General features: G+C 35.4%; 1 protein-coding gene across 1 annotated transcript in view; it reads left to right on the forward strand.

Moving 5' to 3' along the window:
• The window catches only part of BRD10 (bromodomain containing 10), a 57,995-nt gene that overhangs the window by 15,734 nt on the left and 20,774 nt on the right, over nucleotides 1-21,487 (forward strand). Inside the window, exons 4-5 of the mRNA XM_085307294.1 lie at nucleotides 2,354-3,786; nucleotides 16,438-16,514. Of these exons, the coding sequence (XP_085163420.1) occupies nucleotides 2,354-3,786; nucleotides 16,438-16,514 (1,510 nt within the window). The remainder of the gene's footprint in view (nucleotides 1-2,353; nucleotides 3,787-16,437; nucleotides 16,515-21,487) is intronic.

Consider the following 21,487-nt stretch of genomic DNA (forward strand, 5'->3'; position numbering starts at 1 on the left):
AAAATATATTTTTTTAAAGTGGAATAACTTATGTTTTGCTTTTCAAAACAGTCTTAAAAATAATGTAATGAATACCATTTTGTGAAGCTCTAGGCAAAGGTCTGTCTAGTATATTCTTTTTGTTTTGAGAGTTCTACCTTAAGTCAAATTTAACATTGATGGTACTGGTGAAACTGTTTGTGAAGACTGTATTATCTACCTCCTGCACTTATAGTAAACTCTGCTAAAATAGGTAATTGTTTCTACATATGTTGATATTAAAGCCTATTCCCATATTATTTTAAAAGTGCTCTTCGGAGGCAGCAGGGCATTTGAAAGTCTATTGTACACTTAAGAGGAGAAAAAAGCAGTAGATTTCAGGACTGCTTGGCTGCTTTTTTGTTTAAGAACACTTTTTACCTTCTTTCTTTTCACCTTTTGCCCCATTTGTAAGAGTATTTTTCATTTATTATAGTATTGCAGTATTAAAACATTGGAAAGTAGGACAAAAGTCAGAATAAGAGTTACTTACTCACTTTACCTATGCAAGTAGTCCCGTTGACTTTACTGTGTTGTTCAAATCAGAAGTAGGCAAATAGGATTTTGGTCTATTCATAATATGATTAAATTAGTGCTGCATTCGGAGAGTTGGTTTGAGAACTGACTGACCTGTTTGCATTTACATTATTTTGCATTAATCTGTGTTTTTGTACTTGTTAGGTTCATAAATAACAAGCATGCACATATATGATATTAAAAATTCATGTTCAAGGTATAGTAACAAGCCACTTGAACTGTATTTATTTCAGATATCACTCTCATGAAGATGTTGTTATAGCTCCATCTTAACTACCTACATACAAAGGACACAAATTATGATAGTTTGTGATCATAGCATATTTCTCCTGCATCAATACTGAAATGTGGCTTACGCTGGGTTTGTCGCATTTTTTTGAGTTTACTGAGATACAGAAACATCACTTTATACTTTAAAATGTACATTCTTTATCCTAGAAGACCACTATTAGCTTCATGTTTTCAAAGATTTTAATATCCTTTTATTCTTTGGCTGAATTTGGAAACATTGATGCTTTGAACTGATACATAGCATTTATTTATTTATACATGAAGGGAAAGCAGTTGAAAACCTGAAAATAAGGCAATCTGAATTTCAGTATTGGATTATAATAGTGATCTGTCTTCACAGTGTCTGCTAGAAGCTTTGGGGGGAGGGAGGGGAAACTCTGAGAAGTTTCCAGAAAAAAAATTCTTGTCTGCTCTTGCCTTGAGTCAAAATTGTTTGTTTATCCTTGAAACATTAATGGGAAAATCCATTCCATTACTAGTGACCATTAGAGATGTCTTCATTTTTCATTTTGGAGCTAACTTACTAGAATATAAGATAAGTTAAATTAGCTGGTAAGCTAAAGTTGATAGATCTGAAGTGGAAGCATTTCCACTTCTTAAATATACTGCCTGTGAATTTTACAATGAATTTACCAAAAAATAAATTAAGTGCCCAGTCTAAAATACCTTTTTGTAATAGACTTGTATACTGCTGTCATGTTTCCACTTACTAGTGTTTTGTCTAGAGTCCCAGTTTTCTCAGCCTCTTTCTGTGGAATTTTTTACAGACCTCTGATTATTAATAACATCTTTCTCTGAATATCCATTATTTCTGCTCTATCCTTTTTTAGATAGGGGGACCAGAACTGAATACAGTTTTCCAGGTGAGGGCAAACCATTTATTAATGTAATGACATTTTATTTTTAGTGTTATTTTTGCATCACATTCTTCATGCATCCTAATGTTTGTTTCCTTTTTGACCACCATTACACACCTATTAGTAACACACCTAAGGGTGGGAAGGGGAAAGGCTTTTGTAAAAAAGTGAGGCACTTAGGTATGTGTGTAGCAATGAAGGGAGTTACCAGGTAGGTGACACAATACTTTGAAAATTAAGCTTCTTTGCTATTTAAGAGATTTTTATGTGGGTAGTAGATTAACAAAAGCATAGTTTGGTACAGGACTGTAAAAGTACTGAGCAAGTGCCAAAAAGGAGGAGTGGGTAGAGTGGGAAACATACATATTAAAAAAAAAAGAAAAAAAAACCCTCAAACTATTTGTATCTGTCAAGTTTTTCTTCTGTTTTCACTTTTATAAACTAGTTGTGATGAGAAATAAGGGAATCTAATTTCATATTTTAGTGCTGTAATGCACTGTGTAGTATTAAAATAAGACAATTACATTTTTTTAATGCTGCGTTCTTTGTTATTTTAAGATGTGTATGTTTTTTCATACTGCAGTTATTTTTCTTCACCGTTTCTTTTAGTTCACATGATATCTGAATATTGATGAACTTTCTTTCAATAGGTTGAGAGAGCAAGAAAGAAAAGAAGCAGAAGAAGCTAGTCAGAAAGAAGTAGAAGAATGGGAAAAGGCTCTTTTAGCTCAAGCAGCACCTACAAGAATGGAGACAATGTGGGAGATTCCAGCTATTGGTCACTTCCTTTGTTTAGCACAACAGATCTTAAACTTACCTGAAATAGTGTTCTATGAATTGGAACGTTGTCTTCTAATGCCTCAGTGTAATGCTTTTTTATCTAAAATAATGACTTCTCTGTTAAGTCCTCCTCATCGCAGATCTACATTACATCGAAGACCAACACTTCCTTACAGGGCTTGGGAAGCAGCACTTAGACAGAAAGTGCAACACTGGTATACTGTTGTAGGGCAGACTGACAATCCTAATAGCTCTGCAGAAAAACTTGGATTGTGTCCCCAGTTTTTTAAAGTCCTCGGAGAAGTTAATCCTTTGCAAGAAAAACCATTTCATGAACTCCCATTCTATCAAAAAGTGTGGCTACTCAAAGGTCTCTGTGACTTTGTGTATGAAACACAAAAAGATGTTCAGGATGCTGTGCTAGGTCAGCCTATCCATGAATGCAGAGAAGTAATTCTTGGTTATGACTACTTGGAGAATGCATATGTTCATTTTCCACAGTTCTGTGGTGCAGATGTTCGGATTTACAAACAAAAGCCTTTTCAGGCTCCTGAATTTCCATCTCCTCCCATCAAAGTAAAAAAAGTACCAAGGATTAAACTGGAGAGAGCAAAATATGTAAGCAAAAGCAATGGGGAGGTCAGCTCTGGTGGTAGAGAAGAGCTGATACCTCATTCCAAGGCAGAACTGGTGAACAGTATAGACTCTGTTAGCTGTTCAGAAAAAAATATCCGCTCAGATAGCTTTACAGTCATCACAGAAGAGACAAAACTTAACTGTGAAACCAAAATTTCAGGAGTCTGTGACATTAAAAAAACTGGTTGCTGTAAAGAGATCTTGGAGAAGCTGACTAGTTCAGAAGAGTCTGTTGGTGTTGATGGTCCTCTTAGCCGAAAAGAAATCTGGACTGTAGAGAATGGACAAAGTTGTGCTGAAGCTACCAAAGTGAAATCTGAGATCAACCTATTCAAGGAGAACACCCTGAAAACTTGCCAAATGCATGCCAATGGCAATCATAATGACAATCCAGACGTGAATTGCCGCAAATTTGGTAAAGAAACATTGTTGGAGAACTCTCTGCGAAATAATAAGAAACTAAAGCTTAACAAGTTGCGGGCAAAAAAGAAGAAGAAGAAAAAAAAGAAATTGAAAGACATTTTAAATGAAAATCTACAGAGAAAACTTGATGACTTGCAAAGAAAGCGTGAGATACATCTTCATTCTTTCAAATCTTTTAAGTCTGAGCTCCAGAGCAAATTGTTTATAATCAAGAAGAAAGCAAAACACAAGAAGCACAAATCTGGTAAGCTRCCATTCTAATCCATATTAAAAACTTAGGGAGATACTGATTTGTATTTGTTTATATTCTTGAAATAGTCAGCTGATAAGGGCATGTCTCAAGTTGTAAAATGGGACAGTATTATTGCATTACACTTTTCTGACTAATTTTAATGTAAAATTTTCCCATTCAGTAACACAAGTACATGAAACAAGTTTATTGGTTGATTAAACCATGACTGATTTGCAAAATATATCTAGAGAGAACATAAATCATGGGAGGAGTTCTTTCTTGTTATTAAAAATACTTGGACGAATTAATCTGACCCCACTAGTTAGCTCCATAGAGTCTAGTTTGAAGTGGCTTCATGCTATTTTATCTTACAGCAATTGTGGAAGTATTTATCTCTTTTCTGGTAATATTACCTCATCTGAGTTATGGAGAATGTAGAGTGATTACATAAGGTCATGATTCTAAAATCACTTTTACTAGAACTGTGCAGTCTTAGGTCACCAAATAATAATGCTTTGTTTGTGGGCCTGATTGTGTTTCAGCCAACTTAGCCAAACAACTCAAATGCAGTATTTAAGCAGGTGATTTTTTTTTTATTACAGGTGTGGACGGTGTCTGGTTGAGGGTTATGGACAGGGGATAGCTGATGCAGAAAATTTTCCAGTTACTGAAAAATTTTAAAACAAATTTTAAAACAAGTGCTTAAGACAATGCAAATTTTCAAGTAGCTACTGTATTTTTTGTTATATAAAGCACCTTAAAACTTCATCTGCCATTTTGTTAAGTCATAGGCTAAGATATCTGTGTTAGATTTTAGCAAACTGCTTCAAACAGTGCATGTTAGGATATGACTGGTTTTTTATAACAGAGTAGATTGACAAGTAAATACTGGAGAAATCCCTTTGCAATTTTAAAGCAAGGAGCTGAAAACAAAAATCTCTGTAACAAAACATCTTTAAAAGGTTAAACAATTCAGAGAACTGTTGCCAATACACTTTACCTATAGAGTCTGAGTGGTAGCTAATAAAACAARTAATTTTAGATCCTAAGTATTTATGCAGAATACTCAGAATACTCTGAGTATTCTCTGTGAATACTCGGAGCACATCTCTTACCCTATGAATCATGAACTCCTCCTTCCAAAAATACTTTGTGCCCACATCTAAATATAAATACCAAGAACTACAATTTACTTGTGCTGAATACCACATATATGAACTTAATGTGACATATTTTACATTAAGTTTTTTGATTGCTAACTCTCCAAACGTATTAAAAAAAGAATAATTTTGTGTAAAATAACTTTGCCTTCAATTTTTTTCAGCAGTTATTTAAATGGAAATGTTTGTTATTTTTTGTGAAAGTATTTAAATTATGTAGTTCTCTTGATTGTAGCCCTAGTTTAACAATGCATACTTTAAAATCTGCTCTGTATGAAATAAGCAATATTCATGGCACAGAATGTGTTCAGTTTTTGACAGTTTTTGTCTTAGATATGAGGCACTGGTCACTARAAATGAAGACAAATCTCTGAGGGTTTCTTGAAATAAGTTCATATTTTTGATTTCTGAGGTGCACAAAATAAGTTTGGATTTTTTTTTTAATATCCTGGTAGAAGAGTATTTGTTGTTTACATGAGTCTTGGGGATACTGCCTTAAAACTAGTTAAAACTTGATGATATTGCTAACATGATTTTTATTGTCTTTTCTCATTTATACTGAGTTTTACTGGAATATATTTTAGGACTCAGCATGTTTCAAAAGCTGACTATAACAAAAGGTGGTACTCTCTCTGTATGAGAGTATGGGAATTAAAAAACAGTTGTTATTTTAGTAGTAWTTTGTGTTTTTTGCATGTCTGAATACTAAATCCAGCAGTAGAATACCTGTCTCTGCATATTGTATCATGAGGAGCTTCAGGTTGTCAGTGCTGATTTAATGTGGACAATAATTAGTGTGTAGGTTTGTTAAGAATATATTTCTGTAACTGTAAACCAGTACCTACTGAGAAATAATACCATTATTTTTGTGAACTTTTGGTTTTAATCACACGTAGTGGGASAACACTGCAGAGGTAGTGGTGGTGGTGTTGTCTTGGGCTGTAAAAACTGATCCTGTTTTAGTCCTCCCTTGTCCTTTATCTGTTAATATTCATTGGAAAATCTCTTTCTATCTGACCGCTTCTTCATTGCAAATCTTGTCCTTGTTGAGCAAAATTTCACCAGAACATTATAGTATTATGAGAAATAGCTTTTCATCTTGTGCTGGTGAAATCTCCGTTAGTCCTGTAGCTGCTACTAGGAAATGGATAGGATTAGATTGGTGGAGTGAAATCATGCTGATGCCATGCTACAGAAGTTGTGTCTTGCTGTTTTGTCATATTTAAGGTTAAGTAATACTCTTATAAAGCTCTTTTTGCGTTGCACCCTCACTTTAAAGATGTCCATGTGTTGTAGAACTCTGAAGGGGATTTGGTAAAACTTGTTTTAAATTCACAGGAATACTGATCTGAATCTGATTTATAGCCTCAATCATTTTTTACTGCATTCCTCAAAAGTACAGGAGATAAGACTTCAGGAGTGTAAACAATGAGCACCTTTCTTTTAATTTTTTTAACAAGATTAATTTTTTCTTACGGGTTCTATGAGAGAGTTAAATACAACTTGGAGCTGTTCATATTTAATTAGCACCTTCCTGAATGGTAAAAAATGACCAGGATGTACCATAAAAAACAAAACAAAACACCATTCATGCATTCATGAACACAGACAGCTTGTGTGTTTTTTAGCTGAAAACTTCTAATACTGTTCCAAGCAAAACTTACTGGAGAACATTACTGTGGTGTGGGGCTGCTCATAGATGTGAGGTTGATTTACAAGTTATGAAAAGAACAATATAACCTCTTTGTTGATTCTCTATCTTTGAAGCAAGTTGAAGATTATTATTGTGACAGTGCACTGTGTCAGTGTTACTGATCAGAGTTGTAATAAATGTAATGGAATGACCAAAAGGTCATGAGTTAGGGAGTGTTGGCAAGTGATTGTTTCTTGACAAAAAGATAAGTTTGCAGAATAGTTAAACAACTAGTATGCAAGGCATCCATCTTAAATGTAATCTGTTCCTAGTTTTAGTTAAATTAGGCTATAAATCCTTGACTTGGACATGACAGTGGTAATAGCCTTGCAGGATTTGGACAAAGACAGCTGTACAGAAGCAAAAGAGCGGTGCATCCCTGTGAGTAAGAAATGCAGTAAAAGGGGCAGGAGACCTGCATGGGTGAGCAAGGAGCTCCTGGCCAAATTCAGACAGAAGAAGAAAGTACACAGAATGTGGAAGAGGGAACAGGCTACTTGGGAGGATTATAGGAATGCAGTCAGAGTATGTAGAGATGCTGCGAGGAAGGTGAAGGCCCAGTTGGAACTGAGTCTGGCAATGGATGTCACGGACAACAGGAAGGGCTTCTTCAAATACATCAGCAGCAGGAGGAGGACTGGGGAAAATGTGGGCCTGCTACTTAATGGGGCGGGGGCCCTGGTGACAAGGGAAGGGATACAGAAAACGCAGAATTTCTGAATGCCTTCTCTGCTTCAGTCTTCCCTGCTAAGGGCAGCCCTCAGGAATCCTGCAGCTTGGATGTGAGGGAGAAAGTCTGCAGAAGGGAAGACTTTCCTTTGGTTGAGGAGGAAAGGATTAGAGAGCTTCTGGGCAGGCTAGACATCCACAAATCCATGGGCCCAGATAGGATGCACCTACGGGTCCTGAGGGAGCTGGCGGGTGTTGTCGCCAAGCCGCTCTCCATCATCTTTGAAAGGTGCTGGAGAGCTGGAGAGGTGCCTGAGGACTGGAAGAAAGCCAATGTCACTTCAGTCTTCAAGAAGGGCAAGAAGGAGGACTCAGGCAACTATAGGCCCCTCAGCCTCACCTCCATCTCTGGAAAGGTGATGGAACAGCTCCTTCTAGATGTCATCTCCAGACATGTGGAGGAAAAGCAGGTGATCAGGAGTAGCCAGCATGGATTCCCCAAGGGGAAATCCTGCTTGACCAAACTGCTAGCCTTCTCTGATGGAATGACTGGCTGGGTAGAAGAGGAGAGAGCAGTGGACGCTGTGTACCTTGACATTAGCAAGGCTTTTGACACCATCTCCCAGAATATCCTCCTAGAGAAGCTCAGGAAATGTGGGTTATATGAGTGGACAGTGAGGTGGATTGAGAACTGGCTGAAAGGCAGAGCTCAGAGGGTTGTCGTCAGTGGCGTGAAGTCCGGTTGGAGGCCTGTGGCTAGTGGCATCCCCCAGGGCTCAGTACTAGGTCCCATCCTGTTCAACTTCCTCATCAGTGACCTGGATGAGGGGACAGAGTGCCTCCTCAGCAAATTTGCTGATGATCCCAAGCTGGGAGGAGTGGCTGACACASCTGAGGGCTGTGCTGCCATTCAGAGAGACCTGGCCAGGCTGGAGAGCTGGACGGAGAGGAACCTCCTGAGGTTCAATAAGGGCAAGCGCAGAGTCCTGCACCTAGGGAAAAATAACCGTAGGCACCAGTACAAGCTGGGGGCTGACCTGCTGAAGAGCAGCTCTGCAGAGAAGGACTTGCGAGTGCTGGTGGATGACAAGTTGTCCATGAGCCAGCAATGTGCCCTTGTGGCCAGGAAGGCCAATGGTCTCCTTGGGTGCATTAGGAAGAGGGTTGCCAGAAGGTCAAGGGAGGTGATCCTGCCCCTCTACTCAGCTCTGGGGGGGGCCTCATCTTTAGTACTATGTCTAGTTGTGGGCTCCCCAGGACAAGAGAGACATGGAGCTACTGGAGAGAGTCCAGCGCAGGGCTACGAAGATGATCAGAGGGCTGGAGCACCTGCCCTGTGAGGAACGGCTGYGAGAGCTGGGCCTCTTCAGCYTGGGGAAGAGAAAACTGAAGGGGGATCTTATCAGTGTGTACAAGTGCCTGAAGGGAGGGTGTCAAGGGGATGGGGACAAACTTTTCAGCTGTCCAGTGTGACAGGACAAGAGGCAATGGGCAGAAATTGAAGCACAGGAAGTTCTGCCTGAGCCTGAGGGGGAATTTCTTCCCTGTGAGAGTGATGGAGCCCTGGACCAGGTTGCCCAGAGAGGTTGTGAAGCCTCCTTCTGTGGAGATCTTCAAGGCCYGCCTGRMTGCAACCCTGTCTAACATGTTCTAGGTGACCCTGCTGAGCAGGGGGGTTGGACTAGATAATCTCCAGAGGTCCCTTCCAACCTTTGTGAGTGAGTGAGTCTGTGAGTGAGTGAGTTTGTTGTACCTCATGATGCTGCAYGTCAGCATTTCATAGACTCACAAAGACTGGAGTGCAAGGTGTAGTGTAAAAGGGTGAGAATTCTGTGATTGCATAAACTAAATCGTCACTGGGTGAGATCTGAAATATAGAGAGTGGTTGGGAGAAGAGGAGGGAGGGACCAGGGGCTACTTGAAATAATTGTGATGTGCCTGAAGCAGAAGTTGAAAGAATGTAAACTGGAAAAGTTACTCTGATTAGTATCATGGACCCTTTTTGATATAATGTGTACTTAGCTGAAACTTAAATTTCTTAACACAATTTCCTCTACAAGAACCTCAATGTAAATTTTATACCCATTATTAATGCTCTAAAAGATTCATGGCAACTACTGACATTAAGTCTGTTTCACAGTATATTTCTGTGTATGAAATCAAGACTTGCTTGAATGTGAAGGACTAAATTTTATAGTATGGTAAGAATTTAGCAGTGTCTGGTGTACTGTCCTTTGAGTTTCGTATATACCTTTGACTTTGGAGTTATAAAAATGTTATTACCATAGTATTGTTAAGCTCCTAGATTTGGAGCAACCCGTTAGCTATATTGAAAGCATTAAATGAGGTATTCTACAAACAGTGTGCTTTCTTTTCTTTTGGAAGTTGTAACAAAGTTCTCAGTACATCTCAATGCAGTGTTTGTCAGTCAGTATTAATGCCTCCAAAAAATGTACCACTGAGGTTTTATTGGATTTACTTATGTTGTTTTGTAAGTCAGCATTATTGATACACTTGTTGGACCTGCTTTGCTGTTTTGACTGTGTATAAACGCATGCTGTGTCAATAAGGAAGCTTCAGAAGTCTTTTGTCTACTTCATTTTCCAGATTACTGCAAAGTATGTTTTTCTAAAGGAAGAACTGTTGGGATCAGAATAGGCTAAACTTACATTAGGAGAATAAAATAAAAACAAGACCTTCTCTGTAGCTGCAAAACATTTGAAGATCATAAAATATTTCTTGCAAATGAAGAGAAAAGCTTGGGTCAGTTTTCTTATTCAAAAATAGTGGAGTTGCATCTAGACTGAGTAATGATAAAATGTAGGAATTCTTGCAGTTTGAAGAGACTAGATAACTATTTTAACACGATGAAAAGGAAAAATGCTGTTTTTCATCGTTGTCTATGGCAGTGATGCTCCATTGCATAAACTGCAAAGATTGCATGGATATGCTCTATGATTTTACCATTTTGTAATTTGAAGGAGAGACTGAAGTAAAAGATCTGAAGTTTCATGCTTCATAATGAAAAGAATCTTCAGAAATTTTCCTGTTCTTGATTACATTTGATATATTTTGAGTTACATTTTGATAATTTATAAATGGGTTACATTGCCCCTCAGAAAACTCATATTTTTTTTAAAAAAAAAATCTGTGGGTTTGTATTTTGTTTTAGAGGTACAGAAATGCAGAGAGATAGTGATAGAAGAGACCTGAAAGATAACTCTATCTTTTTTTCCTCTACCTTCTTCAACCCATATAGAGGAAAAAAATATTTCTGAAGATGGCTTCTGAGTTGTATCTACCCTTAATATGTCTAATGGATATTTTTTCTTTTATACTCTTAACTAGTATCAAAGCTGTTTTTTATGTTTGTTTGTTTAATTTCCTGTAGATCTATTCAGTCATAGTATCTATGGCATTTATTTTGATTTGAAAGGAAAAACTGTATTAGCTAAACATCTTCTGGTCCTATTGAAGTTCAAAATGACACCTGAGAGGATTTTTTTCAGAGCTGACTGAGGAACTCTTAGATAATAAAACGTTGGGGGGTTTTTGTAATTTTTGTTTTGTTTTGTTCCTCCTCAGTACATCTTAGAACAGAGGTGCTCCAGTGAGATGTAGAACTGTGTTGATGCATAAACTCAGATCCACAGATCTTTCTTTTCTTAATCTCACCCAGATTAAGGGTGAGATTAACAAATAATTTATAATAATCATAAATACCTATTACTAAATTATTAAATTGATAACAGGCAGCTTTTAAAACTAGCAGTGAAAGATACCAGTCAAAGAGAGAAAATAATCCAGTAGGAGTTGAGACTAGAACAGTCCATAACTCAAAACACAATTAATTCAGAGAAGTCAGATTACTTCTGTTTGACCTGTTTTGTATGTTGTCCTTTTAGCATTAAAAATGGAACAGCACTGGCGTAAAAAAACTATTCATGTCTGAATTATGTTTGTTCGATTATTTTGGTTTAGCTTTGTTACTTAAAATACTGTCTTTGATCTGACTGATATGCAAGAAACCTTGGATAGCTGATTTCAGACATGAGCAGAAATATTTCAATTGTCTTCCAATGTAACATACTTCGAAACAGACTTTTTTGAGAACAATGTTTGTTTCATATTCATTTTAGTATCTTCTGTTAGTGCTGCTATTGGCTTATATTAATGCTCACTACATGGGTTTTCTTCCTTACCACCCTTAAGTTATTGACCACTGTTACCTGGTGGGACAGGACATCTTCCAAATTAATGTTACTTTTGCCTACATAATACAGTTTCCAGCTTGCCTTACAAATGAGTAAGGGTTTGATTGATTGAGTTAATTGTGGAAAACTTGTATCTTAATGCATTCCTGCCCTGAGACAGAGTTTGTTTCTATCCAGAAAAAGCAGCAGCATGGTAGCAAGAATGCTGCATAACCACTGTCTTTCACTGCAGATGGTATGCACTTTACCAGTATTTTTGTTCCAGATCAATATCCAAGTGACTTATGTCAGCAGATGAGTCTAGAAATGTACAAATTAAACTTTTTTTTTGTCCCTGATGGTACTACAAACGAGCTCTGTGTACAAGTCAGTAGCATGTTACTGCAGAGAGAAAGAAAATCACCCTAACTTCATGAAGGATTTTTGTTCTGTACCTAGACATCGTCATAAATTGAACTATAATTCATTTATATGTATTGTGGTTTTCTTGAAAGAAATAGTGTATCTTCTTTATGTTTTGGCAGAGAATGGAAAGGAGTATTTGTTGCACAGTCTTGATTTACTCACCAAGCACTAAAGGGCTCATGGCATAGGTAGCTGTAGTTGGCCCCTTCTGTGTCTCAGGGATAGCTCAGCTCACTGTCCATATTGAAGGTAATATACTGATAGTTAATACTATCCTGCAGTGTGGAAGATGAAGAGGTGAGAGTCAACTTCTGTCCAAGGTAAGCTCTCTCATACGCTTTTGCTCCTGAGCCAAAACTCAAGTGAGGTCTGGAGTCTGCTGGTAAAGGCAGTGTGGAGACATCATTAGCAATTAGCAAGTAAATAAATATTTTCTTTATATAATAATGTTATTGTGTAATTCTGGCAAGTGAGAATAGAGAAGTGTTTTGTTTCTTGTTTTGTGTGGGGGTTTTTGACAAGTATTGAATGTTTTAAATCAAAAAAGTAAAAATTTTAACTTTAATTGCAAATATTACCTTATAGTGGAAACTGGAATCAGAATAAATCAATATTTATCAATATTTATAAAATGCTTATCAAACACTTGTCCAAATAAGTACTTCTCTATCCTGCAAAAACTTAATGTTGTAGCTCTTGCTGGGTAGGGAAGCAACTATCTCAAGGAGGCAGGCCAAACAATGGCTTTTATACAGCTGGAGCTATTGAAGGAAGCGGCCTCTTCAGGTATTTCAAGATCNTTTTTGATTTTTTTTTAGTTTGAGAAAGGCTTAATTTGTTTGGGTGAGGAGTGTTTTAACCGTTGCCTCCTTCATGGCTAAGAGGAACTTCTGGAGGTCATCTAGTCTGATCTATTACTTGAAGTGGGACTGTTCAAAATACTAGATCACATCAGCTACGGTTTAGTCAAGTCTTGAAAACTTCTGAGAATGGAGATTTATTAATTTCCCCCCATGCAGTGCAAGTTTGTGTGCTAGAATGATTTGAGGGAGAAAGGGAGGTTATGTGTCAAACTATTGTTAAATAGCTTGTAAAGTTTGGCTAGTAAAAGCTGTGGACTAGGGGTTAGAAAATAAGCAGGGCATGTAGGATAGGAATGGGTGATTTGAAGAAGTAATGTGTACCAATTTATTTTTAAGATGTGTGCTTCTAGCTGTAGTTACTTTCATTCAGCAATTGTTTGTACACTGAGTATATGCTAAAAGGTACCATATACTATGATCCAAATTAGCTACTGTCAGTAACATTATTTCATTTGTTGACATGATTTAAGCAGTGTTCATCAAGGATAATAGTCAAAAGTGCTGTAGCAGATCTCACTGGAGTGGTTTTAGAAGTTGCCACTTGGAGTATTTTTTTTCAGCCCCTTAGTGACGTTACCCTCCACACAGAATCTGTGCCATCCTCAGTCTGTGAGTATAGCTTAAACCTATCAGTAGTTTAAGCCGAATGACTAGGCTTTGCAGTGTAAGTGAGGGTGTCAGCATGTTCTGTGCTACACGTAACAGGCAGCAGGAGAGAATGACATCCCCAACCCTGGCAGTTGTTCTGGGCATACATGTCTGCTTGGCGTTCAAGAATCTAAGCTATTAAATCTATAGAGATTTTTATTGGTGAAATCTAATTCTTGATAAACTTTTATCTGAAGACTTTTTCCTTTAAAGGTAGGTAATCTGGAATATTTTTAGGTGTTAAAGATTACTCAGTTTGGGAACTGRTCTTAGTCTGTTGTTTCAGTGCAGCTTTGTTGTCTCAGAAGGTACCRAGTAGAAATTTCTTTAAGTCCATCCTTTATCATCTTTATGATCTCTGGAGGTTTTTCTTTAAAAAGCTGTTAAACTTTCCTTTAAATCTTGGAAAACATAAGCAATATTACTTTTGTATTTAACAAGAAGCTAGAGATCTTTTTTAAAAAAAGATTATTAATTCTGTTGCAATAATTCTGTTTAAATGTAAAAAGGTTCTTTATAAAGATGTTAAGTTAGAAGTTGAACTAAGAAATGTCAAAATTAGTTTGCTGTATATGTTAATTCTGTCCCTTTGTGCAAACATCTGTAGTGTTTTCTTTCCTCAGTATGTGAGATATGACTGCACAATTGGACCTTTAGTGTATATAGTCTCAAAGTAGGAAAGAGATTGATGTTGCACTGTACAGAGATTTTCCTAGCTTGTAGAGGGTATCAGCTTTGGAATTAATTGCACAAGTCTTATGCAATATGCATTCTAATAGATATCCTTTATGGTGTTATATTTTTTTCAAAGACTTTTTCCTTGATGTAGTTTACAGTGAAGGTAAGGCTCATCTTCCTTGTACTTTTTTTTTTTTTAATTCCTCTAGTTCTATTTCTAACCCTATATCTTCCTTACTGCATGCTATTCCAATGCTGCTGTGAAGGCAGAATCTTTTTTTTTTTTTNGTAATTAACTTCTTTTCTTAACTGATTTTCTATTTTTCAGAAGGGAATATTGAAGAAAAAGTATGTGTGCATTGACTGCTATTTTTTCAAAATATATTGCATTACATATCATCTGATATACTAAAAATGGTTTTCATGTTAATTGTATTCAAATCTTTCTTATCTAGGTCTAGACAGTCTAGCAACCCCACTGTTCTTTGATGCTTTGCATCCTTAACTGATAAAGTTCTTTTACCGTATTAAAATGAGAAACCACCATATGAGCAAACTTGGTTTTGGTCAGTTTGTCAGGAAAAGTCATATCAAATATGTTCTTTAGTCCATTTAACAGATATCACTGTTCTCAGTATTAACAAATAAGTTTTCAATCCTACTGGATCCATGATATACATAACAGAAACATTGATGCTATGGAACAATTTTAACTTTTTTTGTGTTGTCAAAGTGTTTTAGTCACTGATTTAATATGCATGCTTCTGTATTTGTACTACTTGTTCTGTAGGATGAAAACATCTCTAGCATATCCTTTTTGTATAAAGAACGGAAGGAGTATGACCTGCCAAGAACTTAAACAAAAGCGAGTGGTTACAGTAATGTCTGCTACATGTGCTATTCAGTCCTATTGTAAAGCTCTCCTTTATTAAGGAAAAGACTTGAAAAATACATCAGTGTTCCTATGCTGTCGATAGTTGATCTTTCAAATATAATTTTACTGATTATAGTATATTTGTGGGTATGTATTTTAACAGTGTTTGAGGCTTTTAAATAGATTATTTACTACCTGAGGTATTGTTATAGTATATTGAACATCTGTTTAAGTAGATTTCTGTGAAATATTGTGCATAAGCAGGAAATTACTGGATCATAATGTTACATTGGTGAAATGATATGGTTTTCTTCATATAAGGCTGGATTATCTTTCTAAAATGTAAGCAAGAAAAACAACTCTCTTCTAGAAAGAAATGTTTGAGTTGTTTTAGGTCTCTTACGTGTTCAGAATTTACATATAGATTGAGGAGAGTACTTTGAAAAATTTCCATAAATAAAATAAATTTTCTAATAAATAGCATGCTAAATTCTTTTATGCTGGTTTTATTTACTAATTAATTACTTTTAACATAACCGGGTGCCTGTATAGTTTTTGTCTCTTTTGAAAATCTTTTACAAAAATTGTTGTCTACAAGGGGGTTTGGTTTGGTTTTCTTTGGTAATCTGTGACTCCTTTGAATTTTTGTTATTGTGTTCAGTATTTGGAGTTTCAGATTTATATTCATAGTAGCAGTCCATCTAGCCCAGTGCCTTATCTCTTAAGTGGATATTTTCAGATTCAGGTAAGATGTTCAGGAAACCTGACAGTGTAATGAATTTAAAATAGAATTTTGATTTCCCCTCCCTCCCCCATTTTAGTTAATGATTGATACGTATCTTGAGATACGAAGAAAATTGGGTGGAAAGGGCGTTACAGGAAGGCATTTGCTTTCTTTTGAAATGTTAGTTTCTACCACAGCCAGAATGAATGAAGTGATAATCTGATTTCATTGGTAACTTCAATGTATCCATTTGGGGATTTCTAGAAATTGCTTCTGCTTTGGGGATATGTTTTACTGTAGCATACAGAGGTCCCAGGCCCTAGTGTGTTCATAACTTGCAGAACTGTCAGAGAACAAATCTTACAGGTAAGATAAAATATTTCTTAAGTTTATGGAATAAGTTCTGGGTTTTACTSCTTCCAAAACAGTGATGTGAATGTTTTTTCTCTGACTTGATATATTTCTTGAAGTGTAGTGTCTTAACTTTTAGGCAGTATGTTTTGGGCATTATATTGGGTTTGGTTTGTCTTTTTTTTTTTTTGAAAAGAATCTACTGTGCACATATACTTGTAGTTTAATGTTTACTTTGAGTCTAGTTCTGATTCATCATGTTTACGTGACTTGCCATCAGCCATCCATTAGTTATAATTTAACTTTCAAGGTTGTATTTAATGTGTTTTATTAATGAAGTGCAATAAACAACATTATGAAGCTTTTTTCTTTTAATTATAAAAGGAAAAAAATCGTTATCTAAAAAAGCAATCACAAAGAAGAGARAGGCTGTCACAAAGGCTACCATACCAGAATTTCAGGTAAATGACTTTTTTTTTTTCATTTCTATTTTAAGTACTTGAAATCTGAATGTCTTTAAACTCCTTCAGTGTTTGGCAGAGACCTTGGAAATCATAATCGAAGGTGAATTGCTTTCTTTCAGTTGCAGTAGATAAAAAGATTTAATTTTGTAGTATTCAGTGTGCATTTCACCTTTTCTTCAAGAGAATGTGACAGCATTTTTACCACATGCAATTCACATAGCATTTCCTAGTATTAAAAGCACAAATGACTTTGATAAAGCAGAAAACTTGGAAACCTAACAGTGGTTCTTCTGTTTGATAAGGTAGATACTACAAAATACTTGCTTTCCTGAGTAGAATTATTTGGGTTTTGCATGAGGTGTGTGTGATGTTACGATCTTTAATCTGAGAATATCTAGCTTGATTTACTGAAGGACTTGCACAAAAAAAAAAATCTGAACTCCTGTGCTCATCTTGTTTGTGTTTGTAACTTTTACCTCTTATCTGCACATGACCTTTAGACCAGAGAAGGGAGTGCTTATCAAAATAATCTTTTTTTATGATACTATAACAGAAGTATAATAGTTATTCAGTTGTAAGTCACAATTTATGTATATGTGCTTACTTGAATTGAAGTTGCTTGGTTATAAGATTGCTTTCTCAAAATAAGTTTTAAGTAATCTGCTTTTCTTAAAAAATACTTTTTTAAAGTAATCTTAATGAGCAGTAGACCCTCATTAAATCATGACTGCTCTGCAAAATGCTTGAACTGAATCTGTTTCTTCTATGATGATGTAGTGTTTCAGATAGAGCTAGTAGAATTCTTGGTGATAAAACTGGTTAGGTGCTATTTAAATATATATTGACTTTTGCCTCTGCCCTTATGATAGGTGCTAGAATTGCTTCTGTCAACTCCAGGAAGCGGTTGAATTGTTTAAAGTTGCATTTTTCTCGGAGTATTATCTACATTGCATGGATGTTCACAGATAGTAGTTATAAATCCTTCTTTACATTATTAGACTGCTGAATATTCTTTTTTAAAATTACCTAAAAGTTAACCTCACTTCTTAGCTAACCTGCACAYTTAGATATCTAGCTTATGTATAATGTTAGTTAAGTGTTACAGCTCTTTTGATCAGAGCTAGGCTTTAAACCTGTTTTAGATGAAGCTAAAATCTGTCAGTACCAGCAGTTCAGTCTTATTAGGGGACTTTTCAATTAAAAATTTCAAGAGACAGATGAGACTAGCATGACTGTTGCAAGTATTTGCAAATATTAAAACATTTACATTTGGAATACTACTTTTCAGAGCAGTATAAAACATACTTTTTTGATGCTTTCTACTCCACATATTTGGATAACCAAATTTAATAGAATTATCTAACTGCTTGGAGGTGAGAGTATAATTTTAATGGTATTGTAAGGCTTCTTATGTTTTTTACTTGTTCTATGAATTATGCAAGAGGGAGTATAATTGTAAGAATACTGTTAATCATTCTTAAATGTCAGTTCTTTAAACAAAACCTTTTTCAATATCTGTAAGTCGTTTTATATACTTGCACCTATTATTATAAAAAAAAAAAAAAAATTGTAAAAAGCCATAATGCACAGAAGAGTAACTCCTATATTTACATATAGATCTTTGGTAAAAGAAACAAAATCAAACTTCAAAGCTGAGCAAACTAGTATTAATACTTCTTTTAATATCTGCAGTGACCTCAATTCGGCATTAAAAGCAATAATTAACAAACAAATTCCCAAGGTGAGTATACTAAATAATACTAAAGTTTAGAGTGCTGTTTGTGAAGATCTACTTGAGGAAGCATATGACAGATTTTTCTTTTATCATAGTTTGAAGAGCAAAGCAATAAACATAAATCAGTGAACATCGCTCTTCACTTGTATGTGATTTCAAGTCTTCATGAAGATCTTAACTCAGTGCCATTTTTATTTAAAAATAAAGCTTGAGGATACAAATTTAGTTGTCTTAGAATAAAAACACRTCATGATTTTATTACTTTGAAAATGCAAATGATTGAGAAGTGACTGAACAGGTTAATAGGTCATGATTTTGTAAGTTAGCTGTTTTGTATTTATTTATTTGTTAAGAAATTGAGCCTCAAGTTTATAATTCTTGTTGCTTGTTGGTATCTTAAAAAAATTGCAGAAATTATACTGCTATACAGAGAGTTTATTTCAAGTAATAAAGTATACTTGTATTTGGTAATCAGTACTTTCTAAATATTTCCTCCTTTCCCTGTACATAATATATAAATGCAGCTATATATATCCTTACATGTATGATAAGTATAGAAAGAATATACATATTTAAGGAAATAGGATAAATCTTTGTCTTTTTTTTGTCTAAGTATGTCGCTGCAGAATTTCATTTTTTTATCATCTCTGGTCTATAATAAATACAAATATCAAAAGGGGAGTATCTGGTTATTTTCTCGTTGAAGACAACAGCAATAAATCAAGCAGAAATAAGTGGAAATAAAAGTAATTTACACTTATTGCATAAATCTAGTTTAGGCATGTAGCTCACCTGAATAGTGTAAAAATTACTTAAAAAAAAAAACCCGTAAAGTTCTGACTGGTTAAAGGGGACCAAGGAGGGAGCATCAGTGATCTAGAGGAATGCATATTACATGTGCATATATGAATAGATCCACAGAATTAGATTCTTTGATAGTGATAAAAGAGTCTATTTATAAATTCTGAGACATCACTGGAGAGTCTCTAGTCAGAATTGAACTCAAAAAAAAGGGGGGGGGGGAAGGTGTCTTATTCCTATCCTTCCTCCTGAAGGTTTTAGTTGTCAATAGGATATTGGAGAGGTCACTAAGATCTGAGACTGCATCTTAATGGGAAAAGTTGAACATTGAGTTTTCAAACTTACTGCAGAACTGAATACGTGCAACTTCTGTTTTCTGCTGAAAAAACAGAATGCTTAATGCCTATGAAAATTTAGCTCCTATGTAGTAAGTTCTGACCCTGTTTTGAAAATATCTCTGAAGTCAGCATATACATGAATAGCTTTTAACAGAAATACTTGCACCCTGGAACTTTAAGCAACTACACAGCGTTGTAGAGAATAGGAAATACAATGTCACTACTTTAGGTAAATCATAAAAGAAACATTCTTCTTTTTCATATTCTTTTTCTAATGATAGTTAATTAGAAGGTATCTTCTTCMACCGTAGTATATGAACCTGCTATCAGAATGTAACAGAGTGATTAAATTGCCTTTATCTTACTTTCTGCTTTCATCTTAACTGATGTGGTAAAACATGTAAACCAATCTAGGCAACAGTGCTTGCAGAAAACTGAATAGCTGAGTTCAGCCAGTTATCAACTGTGAGCAAAGAATAGTATGCAACATGCATTGGAGTCTAATTATGAGAAATAATTGCTAGACTCCGTATCAAATTGATCTGAAGAAAATCTCCTTTTACTATGATTACTGATTGTAAATCAGTAAACTTAATGAAAAGGGAAAAATCTCTGAATTTTCTGCCTAAAATAATAAATGGATTATTTTTTCTTTTGGCATATATTGAAAATTAAATGAAGCAATAAGTTAAGCCTGTCAGAGTGAGAAAATAGCATGTTACAGCAGCTATCTACTCTTTGTCCAAAGTGATTTAAAAATTGATAGTAACTTCATTGATCTTTCTAGGTACAATGAAATCTTGGCCATGAAAATGCTAAAACTGGGAGGCCAAGTTTCTAAAATTTGGGAAATCCCTAACTTATTTATCCTTGGATTTGTTCACTACTCGTTTGATGTGAAATACAACACACTTTTAAATAATTACACTTTTCATCTTTCTTTAAAATTCATGGGTTTTTTGTAAATTTTTTTGACAACAAATTGTCTTAGTTGAGCTGCTGTTTTCCTTATTTTACCAGTGAGGAATTAATGCACTGGTGTGTTTTTGTTGTTATTTAATTTGTTTAATTACTGTTCTTTGCCCCCCAACCTCGATATTTAGCTTTGTATATTGACATTGTTTTTCCATTGCTGTAGTTTGCATTGGTATACAGTAAGCAATTTTACAGATCAGATCCTCATGTCTCAAGTGACCATTCTGAAAATGAAACAGGACTGGGACCTGTGAAAAGTTTGGCCAATGAGTTGTCTGATGTCATGATGTCATGCATGAGCTCTGTGGTAGAGTTGGTATTTAAAGGACAGCATTCAGCTAATGTAATACTGAGATAGTCCTTGCAATCTGTTGCCTTACTTTAGTTCATCCAGTTCTAGCTCTGCAGCATGTTTAGGACAGTTTTATGGGCAGTATCCTTCTTAGCATCATAATTCTGCCTTGTCTTTTGATTCATGGTACACCGAATTAAAAAGTCCTCTAGAAGAAAATAAAAAGCAGTGATACAATTAAAAACTGAATTGTTAAGCTCCTGCCTAACAGGATGAATTACAGTTGTAGAGGGAAAACTTAATCTAGGCCTTTCTTGGCTTTTGTCAAGAGCTTGATCTAACAGACTTTCACATTTTTGYATAATAATATACTATCGCAGATTTCTTTTCAGACCAGATAGGAGAATAAAAGCCATTGTATGGCTTCTAGTTTACATTTATGTATTTGGAGTATGTACAGAGCAGAGGTCCAGTACCTCAGAGTTGAACCTAAGAGTTACACATAGTAATGCTGTTTTCTGGGCCAAGAGAAACCTTTTGCCAGTTGATTTTTACACACATTTTCTACAGCAAGACAATGGTAATTCCCTCATTCATTCTCTATTTGAAACTTGATAAATGTAAACAATGTAAACTTAATAAGGGTAAAGATTTACTTTGTGTTGTTGCAGTTTCCCAGTCCTGTCAAATATAAACACAATTATTGTTTTTCATTATGCACATGTATGCATTCCAGGTTTCTGAAATACATTAATTTTGRTGAAGGTGTCTATTTTGTATTTTAATAATGAAACAACATGGTTGATCGTCTATTCTCTTTCTGAGATTT

Source organism: Rhea americana, unplaced genomic scaffold, assembly GCF_003343005.1.
Source record: "Rhea americana isolate MKP2758 unplaced genomic scaffold, rheAme1 scaffold_103, whole genome shotgun sequence".
NCBI lineage: Eukaryota > Metazoa > Chordata > Aves > Rheiformes > Rheidae > Rhea > Rhea americana.